A 13,180-nucleotide genomic window follows, 5' to 3' on the forward strand; every position below is an offset into this window, starting at 1 on the left:
TGAAATAAGGATTTGGTGCTCCTACACCACATATAATGAGGAAATTCACATGACACACACCTGGTAATACACACGTGCATACATGCATGCACAAAAACATATATTTTTGAGAGAGGAAATTACTTCTATAATTCACTTGCATTCCATACTTCTTCATTCCATAGTCCATTTAAAGGTGATGGGTGTTATTTTACAGTATATGTTAAAATACTTTCTTCTTTCCCAGTTTAATGTAATAATAATAGTTATAATAGTTTGGTCTTGGAAGAAATTAATGAGAAATGTTGGGAGTTCGAATTACTGTAAAATCTCTGATGTTTGAGTGCAAACTTTGGTATCTTGGCAAATCTGAGCACAGTTTTAAACATTGTTGATATATCCTCTATAACTCTAGATGAGAAACGTGAGATTATAGTGAGATCTTTTTCTCTTGAGAATAATCTGAGAAGCAGGAAATTTCAGCAAATGTCTACATTTGCACTCTATTTAATCTCATTGCTGTCTAGAAGAAACAAATGAGATATAAAAGAGATCTTGATTTTTCTTTCCTAAGAGTAACTTTTCCTAAATTTTTAAACCTCTCTTTCCCCTATTTCCCAATGTTCCCTCTCGCTTTCTCGTTTTCTGTCACTTTGCCTCATGCTGTTCTGTATCTATGCTGATTGAGGCTTTTCCTTCACAACCCCTCCTCACTTCTTCATTCAAACTCTCTCTGTCTCTCTCCCAGTTAAATATTAATTACACAGTGAGTGTCCTGCAGGCAGGGTGCAGTAGTACAATGGAGAGGAGTGTAGACTCTGTAAGTGCACTGATAATGAGGAAGGTGGAAGGGGGCGGGGGTGGGGGTGTTCTGTCTAAACCTCCATCTGCCTACAGGGCCCAAACACCTCACCTCACCATTTCCATTAACATTAATGAGCTTGGCCTCTTTAGAATTCTGGGTATTGTAGTTTGGCATGTGGTATGGCTCCTTCCCAAGTCAGGACTGTTTTGCTGATCGAGCAGATCGGTCATTTAGTTTGATCTTTTGCAGTAATACAAGACCATGAGAAGCATGTTAGTGAGTAAAGTGAAGTCGATTTACTGGGCTAATCAATTCAGAGCTGTGTATTGATTTGATTTAAATTAATAATTGGCACTTCTGTTTGCATTTCCATGCTGATAAACAAGGGGGTGGTGAAATAGAGGCTGATCTCCACCCAAATCTTTCTCCAGCTGGGTCTATATCACTGTATCTTTCTAAATACTGGTTTATGCATGTGTAACAACTGTGTCCATTTTGCAAAGTGGATCTTGATTGGCTGCATCACTATGGCTATTGCTCATACTTTTGATTAAATCATGACAGATTAATGACAGGGTTGGGAATTTGAACAAACCACTAACTCTTGCAACCAGGTCTCATAGAATCTTTTTACTATAACTACATTTGTGCAAAATTATTTTTACGTGCCTCGTTGTATGTTTCTCTTCAGTTTCCTGGTGAAATGAACACTAGAGGCACTAAAATGACAATTACTTTTATTCACTTTCACACAAATCTCAAATTAAATCAAATCACTTTTATTGTCACACAACCATATACACAAGTGCAATAATGTGTGAAATTCTTGGGTGCAGTTCCGAGGAACATAGTAGTCGTGACAGTGATGAGACAGTTTACTATAAACATCAGATTTACAACACAGTTTAAAATCTAATATACACATAATTGTGTAATTGCTGGACCAATGTCCAAAAGTGTTTGTCTGTCGTAGACAATAAGGCAGACAACATCCAGTACAAAAAACATAAGAATTGTAAACAAAACAAACAAAACACTACAGTGTTGTGTCAGAGCTCGCAACGCAGCAGCCATACTCGGCGCCATCTTGAGTCCAGCAAGATGGACCATTGTATTCCCCTGAATACACTACACAATACAACTTTGTGGAACCATTAGAACTCCCTAAACTGATGACTGAGCAAAAAAATTATCTTGATTCTGAGATAACCTTGGAGGAGCTTGGCAAGGTAATTAAGGCCTTGCCTATAGGAAGGCTCTGGGGCCAGATGGCTTTGCCGCTGAATTTTTTAGATCTTATGCTACATAACTGGCTCCACTTTTATTAGAGGTTTATACGGAATCATTAAAGAATGGAAAGCTTCCACCAACCATGACACAAGCCCAGATCAGTATGGTTCTTAAAAAAGACAAAAATCCAAGCGAGTGTAAGAGTTACCATCCAATTTCCATGATCCAGCTAGACTTAAAAATATTGTCAAAAATTCTGGCTAACCGATTAAGTAAAGTTATGACATCTCTTATACATATAGATCAGGTGGGGTTTATTGGGGGCCGCAGCTCTTCTGAAAACATTAGGTGTTTCATCAATATCATGTGGTCAGTGGCGAATTATCAGACTCTGGTCGCTGCTATCTCACTTGATGCCAAAAAGGCATTTGATATGGTAGAATGGGATTAGCTTTTTAAGATTTTGGAAAAATACAGGTTTGGGAAAACTTTTATTGGATGGATTAAGTTACTTTATAGACACCCGGAAGTGGCGGTACAAACAAATTGATTAATTTCAGATTATTTTACTCTGGATAGGGGCACCCGGCAGGGGTGCCCTCTTTCCCCCTTATTGTTCTGTCTGGTCCTGGAACCATTAGCAAGAAAGGAGGATGATTTTCCAGGGGTGGTGGCAGGAGGTATGGCACATAAGCTTTTGCTTAATGCAGATGATATGTTATTATTTGTCTCCGACCCTACTAGAACTATGCCTTGCCTCCACAGAATTATTAATTCCTTTTCTAAATTCTCAGGATACAAAATCAATTGGTGTAAACCCGAAGCTTTGGCTCTGACAGCATACTGCCCAGTTACGGCTTTCCAGCCGGGCACCTTCCAGTGGCCCAAACAGGACATTAAGTATTTGGGCATTTTATTCTAGTGATGTCCAGTTTGTGAATGAATCGTTCTTTTGAACCGGTTCTTTTTAGTGAATGAGTTGAACTAGTTCACCAAATCATTTGAAACAGTTCGCGTCTCGAGACAACACTGATCCACAAGTTACTTAATCTTAACCTGTCTCTCGGATGTGCCTGACACTCCGAATCAAAATGAGTCGATAACCGGGAGTAATATGGTCCTAGAACTGGTGATATCTTCTTTGCAATTAACCGCTCCAACTAGTTCACAAATTGGACTGAACGCTCGGGTCGCAACAGCTCTCGAGTCAACTGTACAATGAGTTGCTCGTAACAGTTCTTGAGTCAACAGTACACTGAACTGAGAATCGCCTCTTTCGGAGGTGTCCGACATCCTGAGAACCGATGAGCTGCTGACATTGAGCATGTGTGTGATGTGTGGTTCAACATTTTGGGATTCCCAGATCTCAATTCTATAGGTATTTACAGCTGCACCACCTGCTCTGTATTGTTTTTGGGAGTAGCATACAACCCACTAAAGCAGCAGATACTCTGGGAGAGGTGATTACTGCTTTTGGAAAAGGTCATGAGGCATCAGTGTATTACTCCCTGCTAATTCAGAGTCTGGGGGATGGAACTTCAACATCTCTTAAGAGATTGTTGGGCCTCATGTATTCAGATAGAAGACAAAGGCAGGCCTAACCCAGTCATAAAACCTAACTGAGGCCCACATACAAAGTCATAAATCTTACTGATAAAACCGTGCCAAAATCAAACAAAGGGAGTCCAAAACAGACTACAAATCCCATGAAGCCTTGCTCACTAAAGGATCTAACTCTCAACTCCTATTGGATGAGGCACACAACAGAACGGCCCTCAACCATGATGTCATCGGGAGTAGAAATAACTCTGAGTTGCTTCCGGGATTTGCTTCCAGCAACTTTGCTCGCCGTGTGTAGACGCAGCTCATCGCTGCTCTCAGGTGTAGCCTCGTGGCACAAGGAAGTAACGTCCGACTTGAAACTGTGGCCATACAATCTCCATCTCGCTAGGCGAGTTGAGATTACTCTGTGTTCCATCGAACACTCTAACGGATCCAAAGGAGACCACCGTACAGTCCGCATCTTCATCCGTTTGCCTGCAGAAGTGAAGAGATAAAAGATTTCTCTTCCATCTTCAATCAAGTCGACGTCGCTGATTTATCTGCCAGCCCGAGGCGAGCGGGGAAACGGCCTCCCGTCATCACCCAAGCCTCGAGGAACCGAGTCGGAGTTAAAGGACGGATGAACACACATTCGTCTGTGTCCTCATGCGATTCAAGTAAGAGGTTTACGTCTGGGCAGAGATAAAATATTATAGTGTGTTTTTCTTGTGTATCAAGGTTATTGCTTGTACAGTTTATGGACCGCCGAGTCCGCTCATTGCGGCTAATACTCAAGGTATTTAATTATCATGAATGAGATCTGCTGTGTTGTAGTCCAACCACATTGGACTGTTGTGCATTTCCACCATCGCGGGTGAGACCGGCACACTGAGTTTATCCATTAAAGAATCAAAGACCGCGGGATGGTTTACGAGCCGTCCACTGCATCTCTGAGTGATAAACTAACAGCTGCTTACTCTCCCACGATCGCAAAACCGGTTTTGGGGCCATCACTTAATTCTCTCTCTCTCGTATTAACCACACACATGCGACCCCTCACAAACATTCTCGCACACATTTTTGTCTAGTAGATAGCTTTGTGATAAAGCTAAGCTTTGTCCCTAAGCTATCGTACAAGCGGATACACGCAGTAAACTGGTAGATGCCATTGACTGGTTTCTCTCCACCCACATTCGCGGCCATATTCTCTGGCCGGAAGTCTCGCGTGACATACTCTCCACGAGAGTCACATCCGCCATTTTGTGCACGTCCCTCCTTACACACACACACACACACACACACACACACACACACACACACACACACACTCTCACACACATACACCCTCATGTGTTATAGGATTATTTTGATTTCCATATCTAATCATATCACTGTTAGTTTGTAATTGTAAGTCGGAAGTTTATTGACTGCATTGTATTAATTATTAATTAATATTACTGCATAAATAAACTTTGTTATATTTCAAAGAGAAGTGTTTTGGTTTGTTTTGCATACACCTGTGTCATGCTGACGGGATGTCATGCTGACGGGATGTCAGTGCTAGGATTCAAGCCTTCATTCATTGTTTTTTTTCCCGAAAATCGATATTCTATCGATTTTCCTAAGAAAACAATCTAATATTGAGACTGTTATACTATCTGGTTATTAGTCCCTGATTCCAGGGTGGTGCCCCGGCAATATTAATCCTTATTAATATTCTGTTGATTTTTGATAATTGATAATTATTTTTGATGATTGTTGAATTTGAAGGATCAATAAGCTAGTGTTAATTTTAATTAATGTTTCATCGATGTTAATGATTGGTGATTATCTTTGATAATCATTGATTTAAAGGATTAAAAAAAGCTAACATTGATTCTCATCAATGTTCTGTTGATTTTAATAATTGATAATTATCTTTGATAATTATTAATTATTGCTAATAACCAAACCCGCTCCTAAACGTAGCGCAATACATTTACTGGAGCCCCATATGAGGTTTTAATGAGTTAGATTTAATTAATTATTTAAATAATAATGAATAACTAAAGAAATAATTATCAATTATTTCTGATAGTAACACTGATCTAAACAACCAGTAAAGATTACGGGAGAAAGATTTAAACTTGGTATTGGATGAGGGAGTATGGGATAGGATTCTAAAAAACATCAAGTCTGCATCTAGAGATGCACGGGTTTGCCTCATGCAATTCAAGATTTTACATAGATTCTATTGGACCCCCTCTAGATTGTATAGGCTTGGTCTTAAAGACACACCCACATGCTGGCGATGCCAATCAGAGGATGGAGACACAACCCATGTTTTTTGGGGGTGTGTTAAGATCCAAGAGTTTTGGTTGAAGGTTCAGTGGGGGGGGGTTGTTTTTTGTGTGTGTGTGTATATTCTATTTGTGACCACAGGGGTGTTCACTGGGGATCGGGGTGGGGTTGGTGATTGGGGAGGGGGAGGGGGAGGGGTAATAGTGGGGGTTAAATGTTGACTCAATGTAAATATGTTGTTTTTTCTTTGAATGTTAATTACCTCCTGGCCTTTGTAAATGTTTGAGTCAATAAAAAATGTTAATTGGAAAAATAATAATTATTATTACACTATTTCACCTGTTTCTATCAGTTGTCTCATATGGTATATCTCATGGACCTGTTTTTCTTAATTATACCTTTTATTTTGATCAATTCTTATGCACTATGGTGTTTCTTTTCAGTCACTTGTTTCCCAACAAGGCGCAATGTAATCTATGCTGTAATGTGCTGACTTACATTTACTGCAGATACTTTATTATACATTTAATTTATTTGTCCATATTATTTATGTCATATTCATATTTTAAAATGCATTAATTTTATATAATACATAACAATATAACTTCTTTATCATACCATAGTATGTAAGTATGCAAGTATGTGCCTCACCTCGGAGCTGATATGATTCTTTTTTAATTATTTTCAATGATTCTTTTCAATTGCGCTTGCTCCCTGGTCCAGTTCTTAATGGCAAAACTGGCGCAAATAAGTTATCAGTAAAGGAAGACAAATGACTTAAAGCTGCAATAGCAAGCAGCTCCCTCTGTTGGTCAAAATAAACAGCACACGATTAGCCTTTCAATAGGGGCTTTATTGCAGATTGTTTTGAACGTGCAGTATAAATGGGGACATTTCCAGGGACAGCTCCAGTCAGGGACAGACTGTCAAAAATCAGGACTGTCCCCGGAAAACGGGGAGGTCTGGTCACCCAATTTTAGTGCCACACAGTAGACATTTCATTTTGGAACTGCTGCAAGTAATATCATTTTGGAAAAATGTAGCCACATTCACATGATTTTCATGAGATCATGAGACTTGGTACACTGAGCAACCACCTAGTAACCATCCAGAATACCATAAGAACCTAGCAATGACCTAGCAATAACACAGAACATTCTAGCAACCTAAAAACTATTCAGAGCACCTTTTGGCAACAACCTGTCAAGCGTCCACAACACCCTAGCATTGTGGCGGCAACTTGGGCATAGGCAAGCACCACTAAAAATTAGGTCTGTTTATTTAACACATTCATTTACTGCATTCACATTCACCCTAATACCTTTTTTTCTACGTTTTGGCCATCTGTCCATACTGATGATGGCGTTTTTGACAACGAAAACTGAGCTTTTCGAAAACGCTCTCACAAATTGATTAATTTGAAAATGCAATCTTTGCAGTGTAGTGTGGACAGGGAAAACTGAGATATTTGAAAACGATTACATATTTGTTGTCATGTGACAGTCATTTGATCCATTTAACATACAACAATCAAGATGGCGGCCCATGTTGTAGCGGCGTTGTTGTGCCTAATAGTCACTTTAATAGTGTTGTTAAAGATAAATGTTACTTTGTGCAACTTTCACATTGCATTCCTTCAAAGGTGGAACACGAGGACAATTGCATTTCAGACTGTACATGGATGCAGAGCGTTTCGAAAATGAAAATGCTGTTTTCAAATGTATCTGGATTAATGTGGACATAGCCTGCATTTAAATTATATGAAAAATATTACATTAAAACAATTGACACAATGAATCATACCCCCGACCCCTACATAAATTCCGTCATAAGGAATGTTCTTACCATCAGAGTAATTTAAGTATGATGTTTTGCAAATCAGTAGGGGGCAGTCAGTGTGACTGTACAGGCAAACCAACGAGAGCCTTCCACAGATGATGTGCCCATGTGCTCAGAGACAGCTGGATCGAGCACAACAGAATGCAGGAATCTCGCATCCTAAAAACACAGCGCTTATGACTAGACGCTGACAACTAGTGAGACGCAACGCAACCAAAGTGAGACATTTAAAAGCATCCGTCTGATGCATGAGTCCATAGACTGACAATTAACAATAGTGCAAACCAAAGAATGCAGAAGTAAAAAACTTTATTAAAGCTTATTTCAGGGTAATATAATACAAAGTGTAATGTTAGGAATGTACACTAAATAATTACAAAATTGCACATATAAAAAAGTTACTTAAATTTACGCTGCTAAATAAGGCAGAAATGCATCATCACAATCTGTGAAAATGGTCCATAGGGTTGTGTTCAATGATATGGAAATAAAACAAACAATATTTAGACTTTTAAAGCCACATTTGTTTTATCTAAATATGATGACATGTATTTGAATTATCTGAATTATCATTAATATTATATAGAATATTACATATATATATTTAATATATACTAAATGATGTTTATTTGGGGGCCTTTCTCATTAAACATTAATATATGCAATTAATTTGATACAAGTTTTAATAGATTGGCAGCCTTAGTAAAAATCTAATTTATCCTTCTGCTTGTTGTGTCTAAATTACATTTTTTTAAAGTAAACATCTCTTTAATTATGTCTAATTCATTGCCTCTACACTACAGACCACACTAACCAAAATGTGTCAAAACGTACCATGGTACTACTAGGTTTTTTGGACATGATGCCATTGTAATACCATGTTTTTTGGACATCCTTGAAATACCTTACAGTACTATGTACGCAGATACCATGGTACATTAAAATGGTAATCATTCATTACCATGGGATATATCAAAGTACCACAGTATTACAATCTGATACCATCACTGTACCATGGTACAGCCACAGTACTAATTTGAAAGGACAGATCATTGGCTTTTAGTAGAATTTCAATTATATCAGCATTGAGGACCCAGCTAATTGGTGTTGGTGTCCTTACTGCTAGCAGAAAGGTTAGCTAGGAGTTCAATCCAAAGGTTGTAGAAAAGGTGAGAGATCCAGGTACTGCTGAGATAATGAGACCCCGTCCAGTTGCAAATAAACATCAGGTGGAAACGGCTGAATGGAAAAATACAATTACAAACAATTCAATCGACCACTCGCATTCTGGCCTCTGGGAACGTTCTGTTCTAGAGTGAAGACCAGTTGTTCATCTGTTTCCAGATGAAAGAGCTCTTTTTTTTGCCATTAAAGTGATCATTCAGGGCAAAGACTCATTTTAACTCCATTTGACACCATTAAAGTTTCAGATGTTCAAGGTGGAGAAAAGAGAGAGAATGTGAATAAAAAAAATGGTGAGTCTAAAAAAGCATTTTTATGTATTAAAAAAACTGTTTAAGGATGGCTGGAAGAGGTAAGGCAATATACAGTATGCATTAGACCAGTGGGACTGGTACTAATAGGGTAGCAAACACCAGGGAAAACATTGCAAAATACAAATAATAAAATGCAACTGACAATATAATCATGTAGTTTGGACCACTATCATAGTTAGAATAGCAAAATAAATAGACTTATAAAAGGGAGCAGAAAACGCTGAGGGTCAAATCAAACTCTACAGTACTTTAGCACAAATTCATCAGTAGGGATGGGAATTGTTAGGAATTTAACAATTCCAGTCCGGTTCCTCTTAACGATTCCGGTTCCTTAATGGTTCCAGTAATGATTCCAGTGGTTCTTTTAGTACTTTTGAAGAAGAAATATTTGAAAATGAGAAATTCAATTTTTTATTGGATTTACTGTCCTCTGCAGTCTGTTACCAAATGATGAGATACTTTTAGATTTCTACAGAGCAGATATAACAAATCAGAAATAAATGTAATACAATTCTTGCAAAAGGTGTGTTTGCTGACTTTTTAGAGTCATATATCCAATCCAATAATTATTCCTAACTAGGCTATATCTGGACTGTATCTAAACAAACAAGAAATGTGATGGCATATTTCATTCATAATTTTTTTTTTAAAATATACAATTCCTTGTATTACAAAACTTGTGTATCTTTAATGAAACATTGTCATATGAACTAGAGGTCTGCATGGGCCTTGTCACGTATTCCCTGTGTGTTTGCTTAGACTTTTATTTTGAAATTCTTGTTTAGTTCCCCATTCCTGTTTCCTGTTAATTTTGTAGTCCTTTGTAGTTTCTTTTCATAATTGGTTTTCCCCTGATTGTTTTCCCCAGGTGTTTCTCGTTTCCTTGTTTGCCCATTTGTATTTAAGCCCTTGTTTCCCCTGGTTTCTTTGTAAGTCTTCATATGTGTTGTCTTGTTCTGTGTTTGGTTTCCTGTGTTTTTGTTTCATTCTATTCTGAGTTACTTTGTTTATTTTTGGTTTCCATTAAAAGCTGCATTTAGATCCTCATTCCACGTCTGCCTCGTTACAGAAAGACTGACCATCCGAAATGGATCTAGCAGCATGCTTTGTCCAGTTGAGCCGAGCAAACTTACCAATTAGAGAATACTATCGTCTGTTTAGCACTGTTGCCAGATACACGGGAGTTACCGATTCCCACTTGAAGTCCTTATATCAGATCGGTCTCCTAGCTCACAAGTGGAGGGAATTGCCAGAGACCGGTGATTACACGTGGGAGGAGTATGTGGAGTTAATTTTAGAGACATTCGCTTCAGAGGAACCTCCTCTCTCAACCCCGGTTCCGGTTTCTGAGTCTTCCACACCTCAGCCTGTTCCATGTCATGTCATGTCAACGGCTCAGCCTGCTCTATACCATGTCTCAGCCAAACCTCAGCCTGCTTCACGCCATGCCACAGCTACGCCTGAGTCTGCTCCACGCCATACCACAACCCAGCCTCCCACGGCCCTTGATTCCAAGTTAAATTATCCACCACTTATGTCAGTGCGTAGGGTCATGAAGACCCTTCCTCAAAGCTTGTCAGTACTCACGCCCGCCACGGCCAACGAGCCAGCGCCCGCCTCGGCCAACGAGCCAGCGCCCGCCTCGGCCAACGAGCCAGCGCCCGCCTCGGCCAACGAGCCAGCGCCCACCTCGGCCAACGAGCCCACACCCGCCTCGGCCAATGAGCCCATGCCCACAGCCAACGAGCCAACGCCCACACCTGCCACGGCCAACGAGCTAGAAGCCTCATCCGTCCCAGAGCTTGCGTTGTCAACTTCGGCCATCCGGAGGAGGAGAAGAAAAGTTTCTGTTCCCAAGTCTCTTCCCGTGTACACAACCACGGAGGTCGTTCCCGAGTCTCCTCCCATGCCCACGACCACGGAGGTCGTTCCCGAGTCTCCTCCCATACCCACGACCACGGAGGCCGTTCCCGAGTCTCCTCCCATGCCCCGACCACGGAGGCCGTTCCCGAGTCTCCTCCCATGCCCACGACCACGGAGGCCGTTCCCGAGTCTCCTCCCATGCCCACGACCACGGAGGCCGTTCCCGAGTCTCCTCCCATGCCCACGACCACGGAGGTCGTTCCCGAGTCTCTTCCCATGCCCAAGACCACGGAGGTCGTTTCCGAGTCTCCTCCCATGCCCACGACCACGGAGGTTGTTCCCGAGTCTCCTCCCATGCCCACGACCACGGAGGTTGTTCCCGAGTCTCCTCCCATGCCCACGACCACGGAGGTCGTTCCCGAGTCTCTGCCCATGCCCACGACTACGGAGGTCGTTCCCAAGTCTCATCCCATGAACACGACCACGGAGATCGTTTCCGAGTCTCTGCCCATGCCCACAACCACAGAGGTCGTTCCCGAGTCCTTTCCCATGTTCGCGACAATGGAGGTCATTTTCCATTCATCCAGGACTCTTTGTCTCAAGCCTGCCACGGCTCCGCCTTCCACGGCTTCGTCCCTCGAGCCTGCCACAACTCTGTCTTCCACGGCTTCGCCCCTCGAGCCTGCCATGGCACCGCCTTCCACAGCTCTGCCCCCAGAGCCTATACCTCCAGTGGCTCCGCCCGCTCCCCCAGAGACTCCTCTTACAGCGGCTCCACCGCCTGACCCAGTCCCTGTCCTGCGGCCACCTCCCAGGCCTCCTGACCCAGTCTCGGCCCTGCGGCCGCCTCCCAGGCCTCCTTACCCTGTCTCGACCCTGTGGCCTCCCAGAACTCCTGACCCAGTCTCCACCTTGAGGTCATCTCCTTGGTCTCCTGGCCGTCAGCCTGATCTGCTCTGGTCTCCCTGGTCTCCTGGCCATCCGCCTGATCTGCTCTGGTCTCCTTGGTCTCCTGGCCGTCCGCCTGATCTGCTCTGGTCTTCCTGGTCTCCTGGCCGTCTGCCTGATCTGCCCTGGTCTCCCTGGTCTCCTGGCCGTCCGCCTGATCTGCCCTGGTCTCCCTGGTCTCCTGGCCGTCCGCCTGATCTGCCCTGGTCTCCCTGGTCTCCTGGCCGTCCGCCTGATCTGCCCTGGTCTCCCTGGTCTCCTGGCCGTCCGCCTGATCTGCCCTGGTCTCCCTGGTCTCCTGGCCGTCCGCCTGATCTGCCCTGGTCTCCCTGGTCTCCTGGCCGTCCGCCTGATCTGCCCTGGTCTCCCTGGTCTCCTGGCCGTCCGCCTGATCTGCCCTGGTCTCCCTGGTCTCCTGGCCGTCCGCCTGATCTGCCCTGGTCTCCCTGGTCTCCTGGCCGTCCGCCTGATCTGCCCTGGTCTCCCTGGTCTCCTGGCCGTCCGCCTGATCTGCCCTGGTCTCCCTGGTCTCCTGGCCGTCCGCCTGATCTGCCCTGGTCTCCCTGGTCTCCTGGCCGTCCGCCTGATCTGCCCTGGTCTCCCTGGTCTCCTGGCCGTCCGCCTGATCTGCCCTGGTCTCCCTGGTCTGCTGGCCGTCCGTCTGATCTGCTCTGGTCTCCTGGCCATCCGCCTGATCTGCTCTGGTCTCCCTGGCCTCCTGGCTGCCCACCTGATCTGCTCTGGTCTACTTGGTCCTCCAAGCCTGCAGCGTCGCTCTGGCTCTCCATCCAGCTCCACCTTGGTTTCAAACCTCCCTGACTTTGCCTTGTTCCTCTACTCCCCTTGTCCTTTGTGTCCCCCTGAACTGCCTGTTTACCCCTTGTGCCCCCCTGAACTACCTGTTTTCTCCCACACTCCATGGACAGTTTGTTTTGTTTTTTGGAGTGTCTGGAATCCGCTCCTTAAAAAGGGGGCTCTGTCACGTATTCCCTGTGTTTTTGCTTAGACTTTTATTTTGAAATTCTTGTTTAGTTCCCCGTTCCTGTTTCCTGTTAATTTTGTAGTCCTTTGTAGTTTCTTTTCATGATTGGTTTTCCCCTGATTGTTTTCCCCAGGTGTTCCTCGTTTGCCCATTTGTATTTAAGCCCTTGTTTCCCCTGGTTTCTTTGTTAGTCTTCATATGTGTTGTCTTGTTCTG

The 13,180-nt window shown here is 43.1% G+C and overlaps 2 protein-coding genes across 3 annotated transcripts in view; one reads left to right on the forward strand and one right to left on the reverse strand.

Annotated features, from left to right (window-relative positions):
* LOC127433447 (SH2 domain-containing protein 3C-like) overlaps nt 1-13,180 on the reverse strand; it is a 107,180-nt gene that overhangs the window by 55,411 nt on the left and 38,589 nt on the right. The gene's annotated exons all lie outside the window — the stretch shown is intronic.
* LOC127433448 (uncharacterized) lies at nt 8,936-12,102 on the forward strand. Its single transcript, XM_051685364.1, has 2 exons — nt 8,936-11,289; nt 11,563-12,102. Exons 1-2 carry the CDS (start codon nt 10,259-10,261, stop codon nt 11,948-11,950), a joined length of 1,419 nt encoding a protein of 472 aa, XP_051541324.1. The 5' UTR covers nt 8,936-10,258; the 3' UTR covers nt 11,951-12,102.

Source organism: Myxocyprinus asiaticus, chromosome 43 (genome assembly GCF_019703515.2).
Source record: "Myxocyprinus asiaticus isolate MX2 ecotype Aquarium Trade chromosome 43, UBuf_Myxa_2, whole genome shotgun sequence".
Taxonomy (NCBI): Eukaryota; Metazoa; Chordata; class Actinopteri; order Cypriniformes; family Catostomidae; genus Myxocyprinus; species Myxocyprinus asiaticus.

Excerpts from the sequence above, each read along its gene's own strand:
- LOC127433448 (XM_051685364.1), top strand. The coding sequence starts at position 10,259 with ATGGATCTAGCAGCATGCTTTGTCCAGTTGAGCCGAGCAAACTTACCA. Across the intron at positions 11,290-11,562 it reads CCATGCCCACGACCACGGAG|GTCGTTCCCGAGTCCTTTCC; the intron begins GTCGTTCCCGAG and ends ACAACCACAGAG.